The 25,523-nt window shown below is 41.6% G+C and overlaps 1 protein-coding gene across 5 annotated transcripts in view; it reads right to left on the bottom strand.

The window, feature by feature from the left end:
- ctdp1 (CTD (carboxy-terminal domain, RNA polymerase II, polypeptide A) phosphatase, subunit 1) overlaps nucleotides 1-25,523 on the bottom strand; it is a 293,011-nt gene that overhangs the window by 207,108 nt on the left and 60,380 nt on the right. For all 5 annotated transcript variants that reach the window (XM_048595768.1, XM_048595765.1, XM_048595764.1 and 2 more), the window contains exons 4-6: nucleotides 21,991-22,119; nucleotides 18,804-18,954; nucleotides 436-526 (exon numbers count right to left, since the gene is read on the bottom strand). In XM_048595768.1, coding sequence (XP_048451725.1) covers nucleotides 436-526; nucleotides 18,804-18,954; nucleotides 21,991-22,119 — 371 coding nt within the window. The remainder of the gene's footprint in view (nucleotides 1-435; nucleotides 527-18,803; nucleotides 18,955-21,990; nucleotides 22,120-25,523) is intronic.

The raw sequence follows: 25,523 nt of genomic DNA, 5'->3' as shown, positions 1-25,523 counted from the left end.
CAAACTTTTCACTACCTTCTGTAAAGCGCTTGACTCAAATTCATGAAAACCTAATGCAACACTGAAAAGTGAACAAATGCAAATAACAACCAACTATATCGCCCTCACAATTATAAATTAGAGTCACAGAGGTATTTTTCAAAAGATACAATTTCCCACAATTTAATAGTTGACGCAAGAAATCGAATTTACAAACAATTTTCACTAAAATGGACATCACTTCTGATCTACCGTAAATTTCATAAGCAGACAAAAATTAATCAACACAGTTTGTGATTTAAAAGTTGGATGCAATTCTAATTTACGTCAACCATGGAAACATGGCTGCTTGGAATGTCTGCATCAGCTGTATCCAGGCCATTTAATAATCTTTCACACTGTCCTTAAATCAAATTCATGCAGACATGGACAATAAGCACTCACTATAGTACTCACCGTAGATTTCCAGTTTTAGAATACGGATCAATACATTCATCCCTTGATAAAATCCGGTGTGAGAAAAGCTTCTTTTCTGGATCCAGAAATCCTTCAGCATTAAAAAAAAAAGAGGAATCAAGATGGGTCATTAAATTTAAGTAACATTGACGGAAGTAAATTCATTGGGACTAACCAATTTCATACACTATTAAATAGTCATCCATAAAATGTGGTTCAAGAATTAGGATCAAGAGCCAAACCCAAACAAGAAGCAGTTCTTCCATGTTACATTTCAAATAACTCTATTTTTGTTTCAGGAGCTTTAAGCTTTCTCATGATAAAGATTTAATGCTAGGGAAAATGACAAGGCCAAGGCCAAGTCTGAACTCCCCAGAGCCTGTCCACATCGACAAAGCACAGTCACAAGCGTTGTGGAATATCCTCTACTTCCCTGGATCCCTTCCAACAACACTCAAGAAGCTTGACGCCATCCAGGACAAAGTAGCCCGCTTGCTTGGCACCATATTCACCAGCTTCAACATTCTCTTTCTCTGCCATCAAAACTCAATAGCAGCACAGACACACTGCAGCAATCACACTAGCAATCCCTTAACAGCACATTCTGAACCTGTAACCTCTATCACCCAGAAGGATAAGGGCTGAAGATGCATGGGAGTCCAAGGTGCAAGTTATCTTCAAAGCCATGCACTATCCCAACTGTTGATTCCCTGTCTGTAGGTCAGAATTGTGGAGCACCCAGGTTAACAATATCATGCCTATACCTACAAAACATGCAAATGCAGCAGCTCAAGGTGATGGCTCACCACCACCTACTTGAGGGCAATTAGGGAAAGGCAACTGATGCTGACCTAGCCAGCAACATCCATATTCTGTGAAGGAATTTTTTAAAAAACTGCTCCAGTTCCCACCTCAGAATGTTGCCCAGCTCTCCCCATTTCACATGTAAAATCAGATGCGAGACTTGTGTCCACCTCTCATCAATTAGAGACTTGAGTTTTTAAACGTATACATTCTTGGGATGAGATGTCAATGGCAAGGTCAGCATTTTTCCCATCCATAATTACCCCTGAACAGATGGGGGTGTGGCACCTTCTATGAGCAGCCTTCTGTGCCATTTCAAGGGCAGTTTAGAGTCAACCTCATTGCTGAGAATCAGGAGTCACTGTAGGCCAGATCAGGTAATGACGGCAGATTTCCTCCCTTGAAAGACATCACTGAACCAGTCAGCTTTTAACAGCAATCCAGTAGCTTCGTGCTCTTGTTAATAAGACTAGTATTTGATTCCAAATTACAATAGTTAACTGAATTCAAACTGCTCAGCTGCCATAGTGAGATTTGAACACAGGTTTCTGGAGACTTCGTTCAACGCACTGTATATCAATCCATTGGAGGATGACCTCAACTGAGTCACAGGTGTCACTTGTGTCTTCATGTGCCTGAGCAGGCCGTTTCCCGATCCACAGAAAGGTATGCACTCAAGATCGTGAGATTGAGGAATCCAAAAAGTATGACTTGCCTCCTTCGCTTGCCACCGCTTGGCCTCATTAACAAGATGCTAGCTTAATGGACAAGTTGTGTGCATTCTGAACAAAGAGGAGCAAACTCCTCCATCATTAAATGTCAACAGTGGTGTGCTTCAAAGTGAGTATCAGAATGTCTTTGAACTGTTTCTTTTGACTTCCCCAGAACATTACCTAATTGAGAGTTTAGAGAACAGCATCTGGCCGAGGAGTTTGCTTGGCCATCTGGATAGTGTCCAGTCGCTTTAAAGGAATCGCTCCTGACTGACTGCAGAGTTGGCTTGTAAAAGGACAATGTTTGTTTGATGGTCCCTCTATCGAATCCAGTGGATGTGGCAGATGTATCGCTGGTGGAATTTCTCTCACTCTTGAGATGTTCGTGATCGATAATTCAGATCTCACTGCAGTACAGGGGTTTGGTGATAACTGCTGTTCTGTACGCCAGGACTCCTGTCGCTTGACTAACTCTGTCTAATTTGATTTATTACCATCACATTTACCAAGGTACATTGAAAAATGTTGTCTTACATGTTTCACAGGCAGATCGCACTATACAAGTACATCCGGGTAACAGGACAGAGTGCAGGATACAATGTTACAGCTTCTGAGACGGTCCAGAGAGGGATCAACATGAACTTTAAAGGGATCTGTTTAAAAGTCTGATAACAGGGAAAACAAGCTGTTCTTGAATCTGTTTGTATGTGTATACAAACTTTTATATCTTCTGCCCGACAGAAGAGGGTGGAAGAGAGTATAACGGGGTGGGAGGGATCTTCGACTACATTGGTAGATAAGGGGACCCTTAGACCAAGGGTTATGATTTTGAATGCCAAACTGGATACATGGATTATAAGCCAGTAAAATTAACACTATGGCACATAAAAACTGAAGGGAATACAAATCCATGAAATGGATCCATGCCAAAAATATGATGCACGATGTGGTCTTGGATAAGCAGGCAATTCAAAGATCCACTGTTTCACAGACCAGTCACGACTAATTCTTCTGCCTTTACTTCAGCACATCAGTGCAAGAGGCCTCTTGTGCTGTCTGTATAAGCATGCAGTCAGCAGGATTACAGTATGGATCTAGCTTTGAAAATGCCAGAAATCAGAATCCTGGAAGCTCAACTACATCACAAAAGGAGTTGGGGATGGAAAAAATGGGAAGGTGTATTCAAATCCTAATTGCTCCCAATGTGAAAGAAAGGATTCCTGCTGTGGGTGTAGGCAAGTTATAGACATAAATGGCTGGGACTGGAGCTAAAAATCAAATTATAAACCTTCATATACCAGGGAGGTGGAAAATTCAGACTTCTGTCTTTAAAAAAAGCATGTTACAATAAAGGTATAGCACAAAGGTTCCGATATCACAAGACACTTTTAAAAAAATTCCAAAAATTCTGAACTTTTTCAAACACTGAGTGGCCATTCCATATATAATCACAAAGAAACATGAAGTTATTATGAACTCAAAACAAAACATACAAAGGTGATTGACAACGTGACAGGTAAATCACACACCATTTGGCTTTGCTGTTAATAATTTGAAAATTTCATTTAAAGTGTAATCACAAACATTAAGAATCCAATGATTCAAGATTGAGACCATCAGTTACAAATATGGTATTAAGTATTTCAAAATGAAAGGCAAATTAAAAAGACAAAGTACTGCAGATGCTGTAGTTTTGAAAAATAAACTGAAAATGCTAGAAATACTCAGCAAACAAGGTGGTAGGCTCATTCCAGCACCTGCTGGTAATCAATACTACAAAGACAAAAAGCTCAGGCAATTGTGACAATGATCTGACATTGCTCTTGAAATATTGGCCCTCTCTCAGCACGCAGCAGGATCACAACATGGATATGGTTGGACTTTATAATAGGTCTCTGCTCTCAGACAGAAGGATGGTAGTGCTATACACTGCAGGGTACCACATAACCCTGGGGAAAGGAATTAGCACAGAGTTTCAAATAGTCCGTAAGGAGTACTTCTGCAAAATAAATTGGAGGAATAATGCAGCCAATTTTCTTTGCAAACAGCACAGTGCTTAGGGGAACAATCAAATTTCAGTAATCCATGGTTTTCCCAAACAGTGTAGATAGTATATACATCTGTTTGCAATAGCATGGCAGAAATGACCAACAGATCGAAGACAACATTACTTCCCTGTCATGAGGCATCCACCATCATGTAGAATGGCAGTATCATTGTTCTGGTAATACACAATGGACAGCTCCATTAACTGGGCACTATGACAGTATGGCCCATCGGCTATATCAACTGATATAAAACAATAATCAGTAAAGTTGTTGCCCAACACATTCTGCAGTCCAAACAGGACACCCAACGAACTTTCATTCAACAGGGGGGAGTAGAATTAAGGCCACGTTAGCATCAGCCCCCAGGTAAATGTGGACAAACCGGCTGAAACTACAATATGTGGGACGCAAAGAAAATCTCAGTAGTCCATCTAAATCCAGTTGAAAATGTCAGTGGTGGACAACTAACTGAAGAAGTTACCCTATCCTCAACCACTGCGCAGGCTAGCACAAGTGTAAGAAAAAAGAATCAGGCTTTTGTCAACTTTGCCAATCCCAGGTGCTGAACAGATAACAGGAACAGAAAAAGGATCATTTAGCCATCCAAAGCCCCACAAAATCTGTTCTGCTTTTACAGCAGATCATTTCCAATCTCCAGCTAACTGCATAAATCTGCTTTTGTTCCTTTTACCGTTGCATGACAAAAAAAAAATCAATCTGTTTCAATTTTAAAATCGGTTGTTTACGCATTAAGTTTCACTGCAGAAGAAAATTCCAAACTTCCAACATTTGTCAACTAGGATTGCATAAGATATATGGCACAACACAAGTCTTGCCAGTTGTTATGATCCACATTAACCTCTTCCCCTCTTTCCCCACCTAATTCTTTCAGCATTACCCTCTACACTCTTCTCGGACACAAGCTTCTCTCATCTCCACGTCAAGGGCTCAAAGCTGATTACTTCAACCGATCCCTGTGATAGTGAGTTCTATATTCTCACTGGTCTTTGAACAGTTTGGTTTCTTCTGAATTCGTAGTCGGATTTGTTGGTGACTATCTGATATCAATGGTTTCCTGTTAGGCTGTTCCACACAAATGGAAACGTTTCTGAAGAAAGGTTTCCCAGGCCTTTCATTGACCACTTAAGTGGCTCAATTGGGCTTTGAGCAGGAGGTCTGTCTGCCACTTTCCTTGCTGCTGGCAATGATGGCATGGTGGCAGGAAGATAATGGGCACACTACCTGCCACTTTTCTGTCCCTATTCAAGGGGTCCTCCTTGTATGTTCCCAAAGGACTGGTGAAATCCAGGCCAGCAAGTGTGTTTCCACTTGTGGGCAAGGGCAAAACCAGGGGTTATCAGTACAAGATAGTCACCAGGGAATCAAACTGGGAAAGAACTTTCTTCTGAATTTCTTGAGCAAGATGAGAATACAGATCTTGCTATCATGTCGAATGGATGAGGTGAACAGTATAGATGCATAGAAGCGGAAGTTTGAGAAGCCGATGAAGGGGAAGAGAATAACAGGTTAACACTGTTAAGAGTCAGCTGGGGGAAAGACAGGGAGAGGTTTGCATGCTGCACAACTGTCTGTATCAAATGGTTGAATCAAATAGCTCATTTCCCTGTTACATCACCCAATGTAATTTTCATGATCATGATTTATCTGCTATTAGACAACACAGCAGATGGCATCACACTGGATAAAATATTTCTTCCTGCATCTAAAAGCTCTTTCAAATCATTCTGAACTGAACTGGAAAACAAAAGCATGCATCCACTTGGCTGCTACATTGCCCACATAGTGCTGCCAGTGAGAAATATGTGCATGGCTGGAATGATTTAGAAAGGAAACCAGGTTCAAAACAGTTGTTGAGCCACCAAAATGACAATCAACATTGTCAACATCTATACAACAGCCTCAAAGTACAACTGTAATTCAGAGCAGAATTATTAGATCACATTGCCAAAAAAATGCCAGAACAGATGACTGCAAGTTAAAACAAGATGTCTTCATTTGATTGGTGAAATTCATAACTTGTCTCATTCCTATCACACTGGTATTAGCTAAGACGAGGTGCAGTTCAAGAAGACAACTCACTTGCATTTTTTGGTCTCCATATTTAGGGAAGGAAGTAAAAGGAGGCTAGTCAGAGTAGGTTTACCAGAATGTTACGTGGAATGAGTAGACTGTATTATGAGGATGGGTTTGATAGGCTGGGCTTGTTTCTACCAAACTTTGAAGCACGGTAAGTGTCTTGTCTGAAGTGCATAAGATCCTGAATAGATCTACGGTCCCAGCTCAAGTTATTACAGGACAAGTCAAATCCCAGAATGAAATCTGGCTTGACATATTGTGCTTTATTTAAATATCGCAAGGTGATCTTTCACTGAAACTCAAGTACATAATAATCCAGATTTAGCTTTAACAATAAAACAGAAGTTTATTATACAATGAAAAAGAAATAAAATGGAATACACTATTTGTATATAACACAGTCTGAAAGATTTTAAAACACACTAGAATCATAATCCCGTCTAATCCAACTCCATCACTTTGTGTGCTCAAACACCAAAGAGAGTTCACTTTTTTAAATTACCTCTTTAGGTTTAACTTAACTGTTTCTTTAAATTTGCAGTCTTGTGACATTTGTAGCCTCTTCCTTCATTAATTCCACACTGATCTTAGACTGTGTCAGTTTCAAACAATGCCTTCCAGGTGCTAACTGAATAGTTTTAGACTGGAACTTTCAAAGGTAACTTATTCAGTAAATGTTCTGCATTTTCTTTTCTCAGGGGGAGTTGTGTTTTATATTTAACTCCAACCAGGACTTCTACAAACTGAAAACAATTGCTTTTCAAGTTTTGGATTTTTCCCCTCAGCAAAAAAAAAAAAATCAATTCCTGATTCTTCAAACTGAAAACAAACTGACTAAAGCCCACTTGCCAATGTTTCAAAACCAAAACTCTAATGGAAATAATATTTATATGAATCCTGTATCTTGCATCTTATTTCCCAATAAAGAAAAATGAAAAACGTCTCCTTGAAGTATTTTCAATACCCAAAAACGATCTTAACATTAGTTCTATGTCATAGTAACAATAGTAACATACTGACATAAAATGAGTTACAGTGACTATATTTTTAGGTCCATTTGCACCACTGTACCCAATGTCCTTAATATCAGCTCTCAATAAAGCATCTGCTATAACATTTCCTTTTCAAGGCATGTAAACAATTTTAAAATTTTACATTGAAGAATTAATCACAAGTTTTTGACCAGAAATAGTTCCAAAAAAGTTAAAGGACTATGGCTTGTATAAACACCAGTATCTTCCACATTATTATATGGCACATTTCAAAATGCTGTAGACTCGATATCTCCTTCTTAATCATTGAACATTTTTGCTGACATGATCAATTTCTTTCAAAAATAACAGATAGTCTGGTCGAACCCCATCACATCATGTTGCAGTAAACCAGCAGCACACCGATGTTGCTGGCATCAACACCCAGTTCGAACAGCTTCTCAGGACTCACCGCAGCCAAAGCTGGGGCAGTTGTCAGCCCAGCTGTCAAATTTTCAGACACTTTAACATTCTAGTGTCTAATCAAATTTACTGTGTTTTTGCAACAAACTAGTTAACTAGGTTCAGGACAAAGATACAATAGAAACAACTCAACCCAACATCAAACAAAATTTCATGTTTTGCCCTGGGCGTGCAAAAATTCCAAATATCTCCTTTTTTCACCTCTCGAGGTGTTACTTCCTCGTGTCCCACAGTGTGGCCCAAATAAGTCACTTTCACTTTGGCAAACATATGCATAGCCAGATTTATAACCAAATTGGCTTTACGAAGCCAAGGGCGGCACAATGGCTCAGTGGTTAGCACTGCTGCCTCACAGCGCCAGGGACCCGGGTTTGATTCCACCCTCGGGCGACTGTCTGTGTGGAGGTTGCACATTCTCCCCGTGTCTTTGTAGGTTTCCTCCGCGTACTCCGGTTTCCTCCCACAGTCCAAAGACGTAGAGGCTGGGTTGATTGGCCATGCTAAATTGCCCCGTAGATTTCAGGGATGTGTAGGGTTATAGGGGGATGGGTCTGGTGGGATGCTCTGAGGGTCAGTGTGGACTTGTTGGGTTGAAGGGCCTGTTTCCACACTGTAGAGATTCTTTGATTCTATGATATGATTCTAACAGTTCAGTCAGATGACGTAGATATTTTGCCCAGGTTTGGCTATAAACAACTAATCATCAATGTATACAACAGTCGCACAGCCCTTCACTTCCTTTATTGGTTAATCATTGGAACATTGCTGATGCATTTCTCATTCCAAACAACACAACTTTGTATTCATAAAGTCCATCTGGTTGAAAGTTGATATTCTTTAGATCTGACCGTCAACAGTTCTTACCAACACTACTTTTAGCAATTTAATTTGAGAGACAAACTGTCCATGCAATTTTTTTTCAATGCAGTCTTACAACCTCAGAAAAGGACACCAGTTCACTTTTGTTATTGTGCAGACATTGCAATGATCAAATACTGAATTATTGTGATCCATCTGGTTTTCACAACATTATGATAAGTGAGCTTCAGTTACTGTAGCTCAGTTCAATAATGTCATTGTTCATCACGAACTTAATCTCTTCCCTTGCTCTCTGGATCAAGTCTGTAAGGATGTTGTTTTATGCATCTCCTACATTAACATTATGAAACCATTTTTCCTGGCCTATTCACACGTATCAATTTATAATTCTGTAATAGTTTTCACAAGCCATTTTGACAGTTTTCTGTCAGATAAAATATGACGCTATTTAACCTTTGAAACATTTCTGTTTTATCCAAAGTAATTGTTGGAGGATCAACTTTTGAATTTTCAATTGCTGATTAACTCTTCAGCTTTCAGACAATTTGATTTCACTTCTCATTTCTTTCACTATTGTGGGGACACTTTCCTCTTGACTTTCATTCCTGTCTTAATATCCCTTTAATGTACTAATATTAACACACTTGATCGTTCTTTCTCCTATCTGGAATACCCATTATACAATTCACACCGCTGAATTTTTTTTGATTTGATACAGATCAATGAACCTGGTTTTTAATGAATCCCAGAGACAGGTGGACAATACTAACACCTTGTTTCCCTCAACAGAATTTCAAACTGTGGCCTCTTTACCAGCTCTACTTTTCATTGTTTGTTGGGCACCCTTCAAATTCTTTTTCGCAAACTCACATGCTTCAGCCAGTTTTCCTCACAAATTTGAAAAAAATTTTCTTTAAATTAGTGGTACTTTTACCTCGTTTCCACGTATTAGTTCAAAAATACTAAATTCTGTGGACTCATTAGGAGCATCCCTAACAGCAAATAGTCATAAAAGTATTACAGTATCCAAATCATGAGGAAATTGCTGTCAATAAACTTTCATCATGGTTTTCAAAGTTTGACTCCGTCATTCCATTGCACCTTGAACGTGGTTGATAAACAGGACATGTAAGTATTGCATTCCCAAACTAGCCATCAGTTTTCTCGAGTATCTGCAACATAAATTTTGATCCTTGTTCTAATTGTGTTTCTTTGGGTAATCCATATCTTGTGAAAAACTGAACTACTGTTTCAAGTATCACTTTGACAGTAATGTTTCAAAGGACTGAATGGCCTACTCCTGCACCTATTTTCTTTGTTTCCTAAAGACACTGCCTCAGGAAACCTTAGTGGAAATACGCATCAATGTCAAAAGATAAGGATTCCCAATCCTGGCTTTAAGTAGGTGCCCTACACAATCTATAAAGACCCTCCCAAATGGCTCTCAGAGAAATGTATAAAATTCTAACAGGACGAGACAGGAGTAATGCAGGGAGCATGTCCCCATGACTGCAGAGTCCAGGATCGGAGCTAGTCCAAGATTATTGGGTAGGCTATTTAGGACTGAGATGAGAACATTTTTCACCAAAAGAGTGGTGAGCCTGTGGAATTCTCTGCCACAGAAAGCAGTTGAGGCCGAAATATGGAATGTTTTCATGAAGGAGTTAGATATAGTTTTTTTTTCGAGCTAATGAGATAAAAGGGTTTGGGGATAAAGTGGGAACAGGATACTGAGTTGAATGATCAACTATGATCACACTGAATGAAGAGCAGGTTCAAGGGGCTGAATGATATTCCCACTCAGTTTCTAAGTTTCTTTCACAGGTTTAATTTAAGATTAAAGTTTCCCTTCTACCTGACAGATAGCATATCCAAAATATCTTTATGCAATCATGACGATAAAAATGTTTTGATATTTTAGCCTGGGTTTTCCTAATATCTAAGTGACCTGCCATGGGGACTTTGCCGTCTCTGAGCACCCAGAGAAAACCTATGCAGACACAGGGAGAATGTGCAAACTCCACTCAGACATTCGCCCAAGGCTGGAATCGAACCTGGGTCACTGGTGCTGTGAGGCAGCCACCATGCCGCCCTCAAAGAAGCAGCAGTTCTGTCAGATATCTGTGATGTCTCACACGGACAGTTACAGGTGCAGAAGTGGTTATATGGAAGTCCACAAAGAAATTGGAGAAATAGAAAACCTGTAGCTGGCAGAGAACAGACAGTAGGATGCCAAAGTAATAAATGAGAAAGGCTGCAGCTAAAAAGTAATAAGGAAATGAACATGCCAAAGACAATTGATGAAAATTAAAAGGGAGACCAGTTGCCATAGTCGAAAGGTCAAAAGACTGTTAAGAGTAGGGGTAATCAAGAAAGGGAATAGATCCTAAAACTGTCGCAGTAATACAAAGGGAACATGTTTCTTTGGAATCTATTAAGAAGTAAATGATAATTCAGAATAAAAACCAAAAGAAGTGCAGATGCTGTAAATCAGAAACAAAAGCAGAAGTTGCTGGAAAATAATTTACAGTAGTCATGAGAATTCTTCTTAGAATATTGACGAGAAGAATCTGAGAACTGGAGATTCTGAATATTTTGTCTCAAAAGGGGAGGTATTTCCTTAAGTTTTAAATTAAGGATGTAAGCCGATAACGATACTGGAGTAAGTCAGTCACTGTTGCTGTCCGACGATACTCTTTGTCTTCCAAAGGAGTTAATGGAGGAGACAATATTAATTTGAGATCTGCATAGAGGTTACAAACCAGTCTAACTACACAGTGTTGGATTAATGCATGACCTGGAAATTGAAGAAGTTACGGTGGGAATAGTGAAACAAATTCCTATAGAAGGAATTGACTTTGGGAAATGACCTAGCAGATTCGAGAATGTGGGCTTAGTTAAGGGTGGTGTGACAGACAGTGGAAGTAAAAGAAACTGAAATGTTACATAGGGATCATCCTGGATTATTTTCTGTGTGTTCAGATCCCTAAAACTAAACAAGAAGAAAAGGAGCCTATGAAAATGGGAGACGAATTGGAGATTGTGTTATTGGGTACAATGTTTTGAAAATTTAACTAAAATGAATGAATGTAAAGAGAATAAGACTGATATGTTTAGCGTATCTTCTTAAATAGAAATGCAACAAATGGTTTCAGAATTGAAAGCGTTATACCAAATAGTCTAATCAGAAATTGAAAGACAAATTCTTAATAAAAAAAAAGAGTACTTCAAATACCAGCCAATGGACAGTGTTTAGTCTCAACTGAGTATTGTAACAAAATTTTACAAGGCAAACTCAAAATAGGTGGTGGAAGTGCCCTGAAGCTCTTTCACCACATAGTGAAACAAACCCATTACTACCGCCACGTCTCCTTTCTCAGGACCTGCCTAAGCAGCCGGCTCATACCCCATGGAATCTGAACAACATCCAGACCACCCCAATTTGGACCAAACCGCAACAACCGTTACCTACAGTACATCCAGAGCCTCCAGAAATGCTTTTCTCTGCGGATCCTCGGTTCCACGCTCGCAGCCATACACCAACATCTTCTCTCACTATGGTCAGACCTACCCCAGCTCAGAGCCTCTCTCTCCCAGACCTGCAAAAGGCCTCTACAGTTTTTCATTCTCCACAGGATCCACACCCTCAACCAACACTTTCTCTCCACTCTATCGGCCATCAAGGATCGCAAGTACACCAAACTTGCTTGTGCTTACCTCCAAACACAGACCCTCCTCCACCACCCTAGACCCTAACCTTATCCACAGTCTCATTCTTAATTTGCCTGACACCATTAACCATGCTGTCGCCTTGGCAGCTCCCGCCGATGCCATCGACAACGTCCCTTCCTCCGCCAAGTCAACAACACCAACGCTTCCACCTACGTGACCATCCCCATACACACACGCACTTCCGCTCCCAGCTTCAGCTCTACACCCAAACCCAGCCCCAAGCCCTGCTGGGTCTTCACCATCCCCTCAGACCTCCCCCTCACTGAGGACAAATGGTCAGTCCTCAGCAAAGGACACACATTCATTCCCACATATCAATGAATTCTGCTCACGTTTGGATGTTGAACTCTTTCAAAATTCTTTAGCCCCAACCAAAGGCACAGACTCCTCAACGAGCAGCATCTCATCGGGGGTGACACAGACACAGTTGTTTATCATCCAGCAGTGTGTCTAGATGGAGAGTGCTGGCAGTCAATTCAACCAAGTTGGCAAGGAAGGAGCAACAGCAATTGATTCGCCACAAAACCAACTTCCAGATGTTATTCTTTTCCAGCAAAGTGGAGCTCAGAACAAGAGTCCTGACTGCACTTTCAGATCCCAGGCAAGGTTTGACTACCATTATCCCTCCCTGAGAAAACCTCTCAGCTTCAATACCAGGAACAGCCCATTTGATTATAATTTGTTCTACGCTACATAAACGCGATAATAACCAAAAAAAAAACGATCTGTGTCCTGGCTTGCATTAAGGCCTGCTTTCACTCATCTACCTTGTCCCCATTCAAACAACATATTGATTTTAAATAAAACCAGAAAGTGCTGTAAAAGCTAGGTGCATCTGGCTGTACCTACGGAGAAAGAAACAGAGTTTGTAGAAGAGTCCTATTTGACTCAAAATGTTAACACTGTCTCTCTACTGCCTACTGCCTACTGCCAGAGCTGCTCAGCATTGGATTTTTGGTTCAGAGTTCCAGCATCCGTAATATTCCACTCTTACTTTAGTCTTGATTTTAAAATTTTTGCTCTTGTTTTCGGATCCCTCTGTGAGCAATGCCCCAACCCATCTCAGTAATTTACTGGAGCTCCACAACCCTCCCGAGACTCTGCACTCCTCTGACGGTGGCCTCGCCAACATCTCTGATTGTAATTGCTTATTGATGGCCGATTCGATAAGTTCCCAGCTCTGGAGTTCCCTCTCCTATGCACACTGTTTTCCATCCTCCAGACTACCTTTTTGACCCAAGTCCTCGCCTAACCAACATTTTATACAGGTCCAGTATAACCTCCCTCTCTTGTATTCTACAGTTCGGTTAATAAAAGCAGGAATCCCATGTGCTTTCTTATCCACATTATTTACTTGTTCTGCTACCTTCAAGGATCTATGGTTATGCACGTCAAAGTTGCTCTGATCTTCATTACTTTCCAGGAACCTATCATTCACAATGTAATAAATCCCCTGCCTTGTCAACCCTCCTTAAGTGCATCACTTCTCATTTGCTGAGTTGAATTCCCTTTGCCGCTGTTTTGCCAACTGACCAGCCTCACTAATATCCCCCTGCAGTTTACAGCTCTTCTCCTGACTATTTACTACCTTAGAAATGTTCATGCAATCAGTGAATTTTCTTTTCATGCAATCCGCAATTTTTCTTAACCGCATCCCCTAGTAAGCTTTAGTGAAAAAGCTATAGCAATGTGTTTATGTTCAAAGAACATTGTGGCGAATCAGCAGTGCACAACAATGGCAGAGGGACTAAGGAATTAAATCATGAAGGCAGGTTGCATAGACTGGGCTTGTGTTCCCTTGAAGATGATGATTATGAAGTGATCTAACGGAGGTATTCAAATGAGAGAAACCATTTCTCTCAGTGGGATGGGGGGCAAACGAAGGAGGTATCAGAGCTAAAGTCATCAGGGTGATTTTAAAAAAGTACTTCCTCACATAAATCTCACAGAATCTGGAATTCTTTTCCAAAAGTAATCAATGTAATTTGCATTCTCTTAAATTCTGTCCAGATTCCACGTCTAAAATTCAACAGACGTTCAACATCAGTGCCACATAGAGGGTTTTGCAAGATCCCTCATCAACGATGACGTTGATATTTCAAAAGAAAGGAAAATAAACAAAGCATTTCAAACCTTCAAAGAAATAAAACAAAGGTGGTCATTCCTGAGCTTGCTGGTTTAATGGAACTGCTGGAACAGTGCTGATCTTTAGATTGATACTGCCGCCAACTGTTCCCTTAAAACATTACAATCATATCATTTGAAAATGTTCTGACCAAATGAAAATTAGACACGTGCACATTGACAGGCAATCAAACACGCCGCTGGCAGAAGTTAAATATCTGACAATGGACACAAAGTAGAGTTGCTCATCTGTTTCTAAATTCTTTTCTTAAAAATTTAGCTTAGCAACAAAATACTGCCCAACACCACCAGAGGAAACGTCAGCTATTTCCTGAACAGGTAAATTTCAGTTAATCGAACAATATATGCCAATTAAGATCAAGGAAGAATCATCAATTCCACCAAATCTTCTCCGATCAGGGCCCATATATTTCCATGTAATTGTCTTCCTCAAAACAGGTAAGCCCCACCTTGAGGTAATAATTAACCCCCTCCTTCGAACACCCCATGAACAAAATAATCTCCATAAATAGCTCTATGAACCTTGGTGTAGACAACCATTCACTTAATATTTAACTTGCTTATCAGGAAGGGGCATGGAATTTGGGGTAAAGGCAAACTGTGAATCAATGTCTAAAAAAAGATCTTTTAAATATAAGCAATATTCAAACTGCATTCCAAAGATTTAGATATCCAAGAAACTTTGTCACATTCACATCATGATGATTTCATGCAGGCCAGGCCTGGTGGGTAAAAACGACAGCTATCTTTCCCTAAAGACATGATTGAACCAGACAGCTTTTACAACAATGATGGTTTCATGGTCACAATTACTGAAACTCGCTTCATATTTCAGACTTTTAGACAGATTTCAAATTCCACCAGCTGCTGTGGTGGGATTTGAACTCATGCCCTCAAGAGCACGAGCCTGGGATTTCGATTATTCACCCAGTGACATTACCACTATGTCAGCATCTCTTTCAAGTAACATAGGAGTGTGACATCCTGATGCTGCCAACTCATTACCATGATTTCTACAGAAAGAGTACACACTAGCTTCATGCATCAACAAGAGGGGCCCAGCTTCATGAATGGCTTGGGTTGCTTCAAGCTGGCCTGCATTGCTTAAAGTGCAATTGTACTGTAGGGGCGCCCTAACTCTTCCCTGCTATTTACAATCCATAGGGCAGTAGGTATTCAGCTTTGTGGCCTCCACTGAACTCCACAAATACACATGATCTACAGTCAATGAATGGTGGCAATGCTGTTCCCATTCAGCGCAAGATTTGTGAAGCGCTCTTGATCTCTTTAATTCTGCACAGAAAAACAATGGCCTGTCCCTGAATGGTGCAAGAATATCACCCCTCACCTGAGCAGCCAAATCTTTCAGCGCCCCTACATAAGCAAATATTCTGGAATATGCTCAACATTTCCTACATGAGCAGCTGTCCCTCTCAAAAGGCCACCATTGATGACGAGGTCGACACGAGCTCAACTGCATCAGTTCAGCCGTTTACAAATTACACATAGCCCCCGAATTGCAAACGGGTTCCATTATGGAGTCCGTTCATAACTCCGAGCACAATCGAAAGCAGCCGTGCGCAGGTATGTGACATGTTCGTATGTCAGGTCTTTATAAACCAAAAGCATTTATGGAATAGCATTCGGAAGTACAAGCAATTGTAAGGAGTAAGTTCATAAATCAAGGATCCCCTGTACTGCAGTGAAGGTTGAGCGGGGTCCTGATAGTGGTACAAAAGTCTATAACGGGCAAAGATTGGACATAGAGAAAACATCAGCAGAGGCATCAATAACCAGGGGATACAAATTTAAGCCAGAGGGTGACACACTCCTCCAAGCGCCGTGGGATTGCCATCAAGCATTTTGTTGTTTATGCCCATCAGTCTTCCTTCATAACCCTGCCCATCACAGTTCTCAGCGGAATCCTCCACAGCTGAACTCACGTGCAATTGCTCGCAATTAAAGATGGCGTTTTACTTCAGTGGATTTGAAACATTAATGCTTCTTTAGTTTGTTGTATGTGCTATATTGAAAACCTCTCTCGTAAGAAATTAACCGTAGTAAATGCAAGTAAATGTGTCATCAATTCAGCTGAGAAAAGTGAGCAGGCTATGAAATTGCTTGCCCCGTTGAAGTGTGCTGTGGTACTGAAAAGATTGGGAACCACTGCTCTACAACTTAAGCACTGTCAGTCCTGGGTGCAAGTGTGGAATCGCTTGATGGAACAGCTTCAATGTCACTTTCTCCCCGTTGGCCCTCAAATGCCTGGGAAGGATGGATTTCTTGTTCCTTTTCCCATTTAGCTGCCCACGAATAGGGGGAAGGTAGGAGGTGTATGGGATGTGAGGAGGAGGAGCATTAGGAATGAAGATGTCTTCATCCTCAATAGTTTCGGCATGGCCACTGCAATAACTGTCAGCATCATCTCCTCAACAGGGTTTAGATTATGAAAGTGTGCCTCTCCGCCCACCAGCTGGTTCCTGTTACCTCCAGTTGTCTGCCGTTTGGTCTGCAAGAGGAGGCAAGTGTGTCAGTGACCACCATGTTTCCTGTTTGGGTGATGGAGCAGTCAAGTTTGCAAGCTGTAAGCAATGAAATGTGGGTGTGAGACTTGCAATGCTGCAAAGGGGACAATGAAGCAAATAAATATTATGGACATGACCAGACTGACAAGAGATTGTTGGGAGGTGAATCGTGCAGCTGTGGTGATTTCAATAGGTGAAGCTAAAGGCGAAGCTCTTGAACTTCCTGCAATATCACATCCAGATCCTCAGCGCTCAACTCAGGGATTGAACTCAATGCTCGTACTGCCTTGTGAGCATGTGACACACGGTGCCCCAGCCCAGAGCATTCCTCCTTTACCAAGTTCTCAAGGACCACAAAATAAAACCTTGGTGCATGCAGTCTCCACGGTCAGCTATTTTTCATTGTATTGCAAAGTTCAACATTGTGTCAACACCTTCACTCACCAGAGCAGAAGCAGAGAGAGTGTGGGGCTGAGCTGGGGGCCAAGTCGCAGGCCAGAGCCTGGAGCAGGGAGCAGAGCGAGTGCGGGGCTGAGCCGAGCTGGGGGCCAAAGCCTGGAGCGGGGAGCAGAGAGAGTGCGGGGCTGAGCTGGGGGCCAAGTCGCAGGCCACAGCCTGGAGCGGGGAGCAGAGCGAGTGCGGGGCTGAGCCGAGCTGGGGGCCAAAGCCTGGAGCGGGGAGCAGAGAGTGCGGGGCTGAGCTGGGGGCCAAGTCGCAGGCCACAGCCCGGAGCGGGGAGCAGAGCGAGTGCGGGGCTGAGCTGGGGACCAAGTCACAGGCCAGAGCCCGGAGTGGGGAGCAGAGAGAGTGTGGGCTGAGTCTGGGAATAGAGTCGCGGTTGGTGGCTGGAGCTGGAGCAGAGTGTTCATGGGCTGAAACCCAGAGCGGGAGCAGAGTGAGAGCCGGCCAAGCCGGGAACGAGTCCTGGAGGCGAATCCGGGACAGACACCAGTGTGTGGAGGCAGCGAGGCGTCCTGTATTGAAGCCCAGGTGGCACAGACTCAATGGAAAAGGACTATAATTTGTATACTTTGAAGATACTTTTTATTATCATTCTGGACTTTTTAAACTCTATTCCCATGCTTTTTTTTCCACTCTTCAATTCTGGAACAATGCTTACAGTATCTGTACCTAGGTACCCTGTACCTAAGATGGCGCTGACAGGCAACATTACAAACTTGGCACTGCACTCATTCGAGTGCACATGACAATAAACACTATTCTAATTTCAATGCAGTTCCACTTTAAGCAATGCAGATTAGCTTCAAGTAGCCCGAGCAAATAACAATCCTGGGCCCTTCTTGCTGATGCATGAAGCCAGTGAGTGTGCCTCTTGTAGAAATCATGGAAATGAGCTGACAGCATCAAGATGTCGCACTCCCTGTGTTACTTCAAATTGGAGAGGTGCAGGCATAGTGATAATGTCACTGCGCTAATAATCCAAATCCCAGGCTAATACTCTTGGGGACTCTGGTTCACTCAGATCTTTGAAGGAAGGAAATCTGCCATCTTTACCAGATGGCCTACATGTGGACTCCAGACCCAAAGTAATGTGGTTGATTCTTAACTGCCTTCTGAGATGGTGCAGGAAATTGCTCAGTTGCTGACAGGTCGGGATGGGCCAACATTCCCCTAAAAAAAAAACCTTTAAAGGCACGGAATACTCAAGCATAGCAATCCAAAAGCCTGTGTACTGCAGCTATCCAATTTAACTCCTCACAAATACACCTTGCAGTTCCAAGAACTGTCACAACACAGTCTACAGTGGCCCATAAAAGAGAATTCAAGTTCTTTAAGCAACAAGGTGAACAGTAATAGTACTCCACCCTAAATAAAACAATGCTCCAAGACAAAAAGGTGGCATTCACTCTGCCAGCTCCTGCTCCGTTCCCCACATTTACAGACTTTATAAAACACGAAGTGCCTGGAAGGGTTCAAGATGCACAACAGGTCAGTCTCCTTCATAACTAACATCAATATTGCATCCCACGTTTTTAAAAACATTTCTCCAGCCACTTCCCTCCCACATACCTGCAATTGTGTGTGCGTAGAGCCTACTGCCAAAGGTGAACACGTGCAACTCGTACAGTTTTGCTATTTTTTCCAGAAATTCTCTACAGTGAGGTCGTAGTCGAGTGTGTAGCATTGGCTCTCCCCGCCCCAGTTGGAAATGGAATATTCCCTGCAGATGATTTTAAAAAACACAGATGCGCTATAAATCCACATAACTTACTTGCAAAGAACTAACAAGACCACAATTAATTTCAGATTATACATAAATTACTGCCAATTAATTATTTATCCAGGAGGTCCTCACTATTTGTAAGCAAGACCTTTCAGAAAAATTTGGCAAATAGCGAAAGATCAAAAAACCCGCTAAAATAACAGCGTACCTACAAAACAGCTGAACAAGTACCTAAAATTGTCCCCTAATAGAATAGAAACGTATACAGCAACGAGTAGTACAGATGCCGTGTACCACGAAACTTATTGACAGACATGGCAGCTCTGCCGTATCCATAACTACAATATTGCACCATAAGCAAAAGATTACAACACTCATTGAGTTTGCCTGGTGACATTCTATTCATTATTGCATAGCTGTAGGGGTATAGAATAGATTTTTTTTTAAAACACTTATGTTAAGGTGAAGGTTTGAAGTCAAGTCAACAACACAAACTTTACTTAAACAGCATTTCTGAAGCATCCTAAGGTGCTTCACAGCAGTGGCAGTCAGCTAACATGTGCACACAAGGACCAGTCATACAGGCAGTTTTTATGCAGTGGTTTAGAAGAAAAGAAAGAGAGAGGTAAAATGTTGAAATGCACTACTGGGCGGGGAACTGAAAACAAGGCCATCAATGGTTGAGTGATCAGCACATCAGGGACTAAACAAACAACAGAAGTCGATACGTCAAAGAAAAATGCAGGTGCATTACTAACAGTTACTGGGTTTGAAGTGCGGGAGGTTGTAGATTGCAAGCAAGGTGAAACAAAAATACTGGAATTGGAGCTTCCACAGTTTGGAGATCATGAGAAAGATGAGTTCAAATAAGAGTCTGTGTGATGGATCTCGACTTTAACAGAAGAAAGACAAGGAAGGTACATTCTATAGTGTTTAGGAATCTCAGGAAGAACATAATTACAGTAACAATGCATTAAATGACAAAAAGATGATAATGATAGATTGGTCATAAGTTAGAGACAGGCAAGAAATTACAAATTTAAGTATGAACTTGTATCCTATCTATGAGGGCGACAGGGAAGTGACTTCCACACATGGAACCTGGGATATGATGAACATTCAACTTGAGGTAACAAGAAACAGAGAGATCAAATTGGGCAAATGATGAACAAAAGTTGGAGGCATCGAAGGTAAGGAATGACAGCAGCCTATGTCATTAAAATACCTAAATGATTTTCAATGTTCCATAGAATTCAGTCAAGCATGCAATGATTAGGCAGAGAGAAATCCAGATGGCATGCAATCCTAGGAAGTTAATGAATGCCGGAGATGAATCATCGGCAAGACATTAGACAAGGTTATGTCACAAATGGTACAGGTCAGAGACAGGAAGGAAGAGCTGGAATGAGAACAGAAGTCTCGGTTAAACGGAAAAAGCTGGAAGTTAAACTATCAACAGCACAGAGGCATTGTGATTTTTAAGAAGCTTAGATGCACCTTATAATTTATCTAACGCAATCTGATTGGGTCCATGCAATTCAGAGCAAGTCTTTTTTGAAAAGTAACAACTTCAATGACAAATGATTCATCAAAGTGCTTGACCGCAATGCTCGGGAACAATGCAATGTACAAGGTTACAAGACAAACTGGAAACCAACGTAAAGGCAAGGAAGTTGTTGATGGACAAGGGAGATCGACACTCAACAGGTCAGTCACAACCAACTGAAGACAGTGACCGGGAACAGGACAGACTGAAGTGAAGTCAAAGGAAAACTTAATGGCAAATATCTGGATGATGTTGGGTTAGTTGCTGTCAGAGCTAGAGATCTTCCAGGGTTCAGATAGCAGAGAATCCAAAATAATTTCAACGAGCTAAGAAATGTATGTCCTTTGAAACAGTAGAAGACAATGGATAAGTGGATAACTTTTCTCGAGTAAGATCTGGTAGACTGAAGTTGGAACAGCTAAGTCTTCCTATGCAGCAAAGCAAGTGACTACATCACAGAATGGAACAATAAAGGAGAGAGTGGTGTGAGAACTCAGCAGAGATCAATCCAACACCATGAGCTGAAATGTTGGGAGGCAAAGTTTAAAAAAAAGGACGAGAAATGTTGGTTAGACTTTTCCCTAAGGCTAAGCTTCACAGCTGCACCAGCAAATTTATGAGGAGATACCAATCACTGATTGTTGCTGGTTGGACATGATACAAGTTCATCAAAATGCCAGGTGGAGCGGACACAAATTTACAAGGCACTGCAGTGCAACGAATTAAGCTGGTAAGTAAACCTGAAAGGAGGAGGAAGCATAGGCTACACAATACTCCCCGACAGCTGAATATTCGACTCCTCACTGGGACATGCAGGAGGGTTAGATGAGTTAAAAAGTGGTATTCTAAATCAGGAAAATGTAGCAAGGCAATACCAGACAGCCATTCCTTTCAGCTGACTTGTGCGGCTAATGAGGCCAGATTGGGTTACATAATGTGCTTTGCCTCGTGACATTCTGCAATAACAAAGAAGGGAGGGACTGGTTAGGGAAGCCCAGTAGTTAGCGAAGTGCAAACAGTACACATATAGGTCTGAAAACAAAGCAAGAGGCTAGAATAGGCAAATTACGAGATCTGGCTGGTAATTCCAAACAGTCCCATGAGTGTCAGGTCAAGCAACAATGTATAATGTATAATGATGAGAAGGAGAAACACTGCTGATAAGCAAGACTGTAGCTACCCAACAGTGAAGACCTCAGCAAAGAAATAAAAAGTTGATTAATTTGATATTAGCTCCAACTCTCCTCTTTGAAAAGTCTTAAAATCTCTCTTTCACCAAGCCTTTGATCAACCATCATAAATAACTCTTGATGTGGTTCAGTTTTGTTTGATAACAATCCTCCAAATATGTGCATGTATTTCTTAATGAAACTGTCATCGAAAAAATGGGACATGTTATAGCTTTTTGCTAGGATAAGATTCAACCATACAGCGGTGTCTCCAGAGCGAGGGTACTGCTCAGCTATAGATTATTACCAGCACCTCACCTTATTGGACATCTTTTGGCACAACTGCTCCGTCGTGTGGATTAAAGTCTGGTCCAGATCCACCATCAAAACTAATTTCCGGTTTTTGTGTAACCATTGCTGATCCTCTCGACCCAACTGTTCGGCTTGCTGTCAGATGCAGAGATTGGGGTGTGGTAGGGTGTAAAATGAAAAAGAAAAAAAAAAAGTAATTTTTAAAAATTCCATACAAGTACATAGAATTTCCAGACCAGAAAACAGGCCTTTGCTTCAACAGGCCTTTAACACACAGCATGGTCCATATGTGCTTCTATCCACTCTATTAGCACATTATTCGATTCCTTTCTCTCTCGTGTATATAAATATACCTACGCTGATTATCTGAACTTTGGTGACAGTTTCTATGTTCTCACCACTCTCAGCATAAACAGACTTGTTCTGAATTTCACATTGGTTTAATTATTGACCACCTTGTATTAACGGATCCTAGATTTGGCTCCCACAAAGCAGAAATGGCCTGTCTATGCCTCACGTATCAAATATCTTCTTTATTTTGAAGACGAGCACGAGCCTGTTCAGACTCTACAGACAGTTGTTCCCTCTCAGCCATGTTAGCACGAACACTCTGGATCCACAACTTCCTGTCATTAGAATAATGAAACCTACAGCACCGTCAAAGGCCATTTAGCCCACTAAGTCTGTGCCAGTTTCCACATTTCTCACTTCAAACAGGAAGGACGATTGACGAACTGTCAGGAATTATGATTCATGTACCTAGAGGCCACTCCCTTGGTCAACGGCTACATTACTGCAGCACTGAAGGCCCACTTAAAATAGATAGATCATTACTAACCAGGAATACAAGAACAAAATCCACTTCAAATTCTAGCTAACAAATGAACTATGAAGCGATAACAGCAGGACAAAAATGGAGGAAATGAAACGTTAAAAATAGCCTTTAGCCATCAAACCCCTTCTAGTGTTTAACTAGAACACGGTTAAGTCATGCCCAAATGCCACCATCCTACAATAATCTTGAACAGGCAGATTGTGACAATTAGGTTGTAGACATGTTCGCTGAGCTGGTGGCTTTGGTTGCAAACGTTTCATCACCCTGCTAGGTAACATCATCAGTGCGCCTCTGGTGAAGCGTCAGTGTTCTATCCTGCTTGTTATTTACATGCCTCAGTTTGTTCAGGTGTTTGGTGCCACTTCCAGTTCTGTTTCTCAGTGGTTTGTACACAGGGTCTAATTCAATGTGTTTGTTGATGGAGTTCCAGTTAGAACACCAGGCCTCCAGGAATTCCCTAGCGTGTCCCTGTTTGGCTTGTGTGATTATGGATGTGTTGGTCAAATTCCCTGGCGTGTCCCTCTTTGTCTGTGTGTAGTGAGACAAGTGAGAACCGGTTGTGTCTCTTGGTGGCTAATTGGTGTTTGCGTATCCATACGGTCAGTTTTCTTCCAGTTTGGCCTATGTAGCGTTTCTCAGTCCTTGCACGGTATTTGTACATTACACCGGTTTTGTTGGTTTGGGGTATGGGATCCTTTACATTCGTCAGTAGCTGTCCATGGGTGGTTGTCAGTTTGTGGACTACTCTGATACCTAGGGGTCTGAGTAATCTTATGGTCTTCCCTGAAATGTCTTTAATGTACTGTAGGGTGATTAGGGAGTCTAGTCATGCTATATCTTCCTGTTGTGGTCTGTGTCGGAGGTAACGGCAGATTGTGCTTTTCGGGTATCCATTCCTCTTGAAGACTCTGTATACATGTTCCTGTTCTGCTTTGTGTAGTTCTGGGTAGCTGCAATGTGTTGTGGTCTGTTTAAGTAGTGTCCTGATGCAGCTCTGTGAGCATTGGGGTGGCTGCTAGTGTTATTGAGTATCTGGTTTGTATGTGAGGTCTTCCTATTTATCCTAGTCTGGAGCTCCCCGTTATATTTGCGTTCTACCATTATGTCCAGGAAAGGTAGTTGGCTGTTGTTCTCTTCTTCTTTCGTGAACTCTATCCCGGTGAGGATGTTGTTTATGTGTCGGTGTCTTTCTCCTAGTTTTGTGCATTTGATAATCACGAAGGTGTCATCTACATATCAGACCCAAAGGTTGGGTTGTATAGTAGGGAGAGCTGTCCATTCTAACAAGTGGGACAGAAGACCAACGTTTCACTGAGGCACACTGATGATGTTACCTAGCGGGGTGACGAAACGTTTGCAACCAAACCCACCAGCTCAGCAAGCATGTCTACAACCTCATTCACAACCCGAGCTACAAATCTTCTCGAAAACTTTAAAGATTATGACAATGTTACTACACTAATAAACTGAAGGCCCAGGCTGATACACACTTGGGACAAGGCTTCAAATCCCACCTAAGCAGTTGGTAGAATTTAATAAAACCAAAAGAACTGTGGATGCTGTAAAATCAGAAACAAAAACAGAAACTGCTGGAAAAGCTCAGCAGGTCTGGCAGCACCTGTGAAGAGTGTCCTCTTCAGGTCCTCTGAGAAAGGGTCACCAGGCCCGAAATGTTAACTCTTATTTCCCTTCACAGGTACTGCCAGACCTGCTGAACTTTTCCAGCCATTTCTGTTTTTGTTGTTGGTTGTAGTGGAATTTAAATTCAATTATATACTAACAAATGAAGTCTGGTAATGTAGTCTAAACTCAGTAATGGTGACCATAAAGTTATCATCAATTGTTCTAAAAACAAATCCAGCCGATTCACTAACCTTCTGTAAGGAATAAAATCTGCCACCTTACCCGATCTGGTGTATTTTTGAATCTAGACCCACAGCAAGGTGGTTGACTCTTAAGGGCCCTCTGAAATGAGTCGCTAAGTTGTCAAGGGGCAATAAGAGATGACAACAAATGCTGTCCTTGCCAGTGATGCCATGATCCATGAAGGAATAGAAAAAGTTTCCTATCGATCTCAGCTTTCGAAGTTTTAATTTACTCAGCCTTAGTGTGAAAAGCATCTTTTCTGATTTCGTTCTTCAGTCAACCTAATGCCAAGTTTTAAATTGTACTACCTTGCTCTGGATCTCACATCACAGGAAGTGCCTGCACCTATAAGTATCAAAATTTTTAATACTTCAAACTCAATTACATCACTCCTCAACCTTGGTACTTCAAGAGTACACAACCCAGGTTCTGCATGTCCTCAAACCTTAAGTGCAGTCCATGTACACAGCAGCACTCTCTAAGACACTATGTACATTGTTCCTCAGGTGTATACGTAGAATTAAATTCTAATACTTTAAAGACATACTCCAACCAAAGCAATACATCTGAGGGAACGGTACGTGAAAAGTAATTAGTGTGTAAGTACATGTGTAAACGAATACAAACAAAGTTCTAAAACGGTACTTGGGAAAGTATGCGGTGCAATGAATAAAATACTCCATAATTTTCACAAGGACCCAAGACATTCAGGTGAACATAAGGAGTCAAGGGGGAGAACAAGCAGAAGGGAACATGCAAAAGTGCAGACAGGGAGGGAGGGAGGGAGGGAGGGAGGGAGGAGAGCGGAGGGAGGAGAGCGGAGGGAGGAGAGCGGAGG

The sequence above is a fragment of the Rhincodon typus genome, chromosome 4, assembly GCF_021869965.1.
Source record: "Rhincodon typus isolate 14 chromosome 4, sRhiTyp1.1, whole genome shotgun sequence".
Classification (NCBI taxonomy): domain Eukaryota; kingdom Metazoa; phylum Chordata; class Chondrichthyes; order Orectolobiformes; family Rhincodontidae; genus Rhincodon; species Rhincodon typus.
This window is presented reverse-complemented; position numbering and strand designations above follow the sequence as displayed.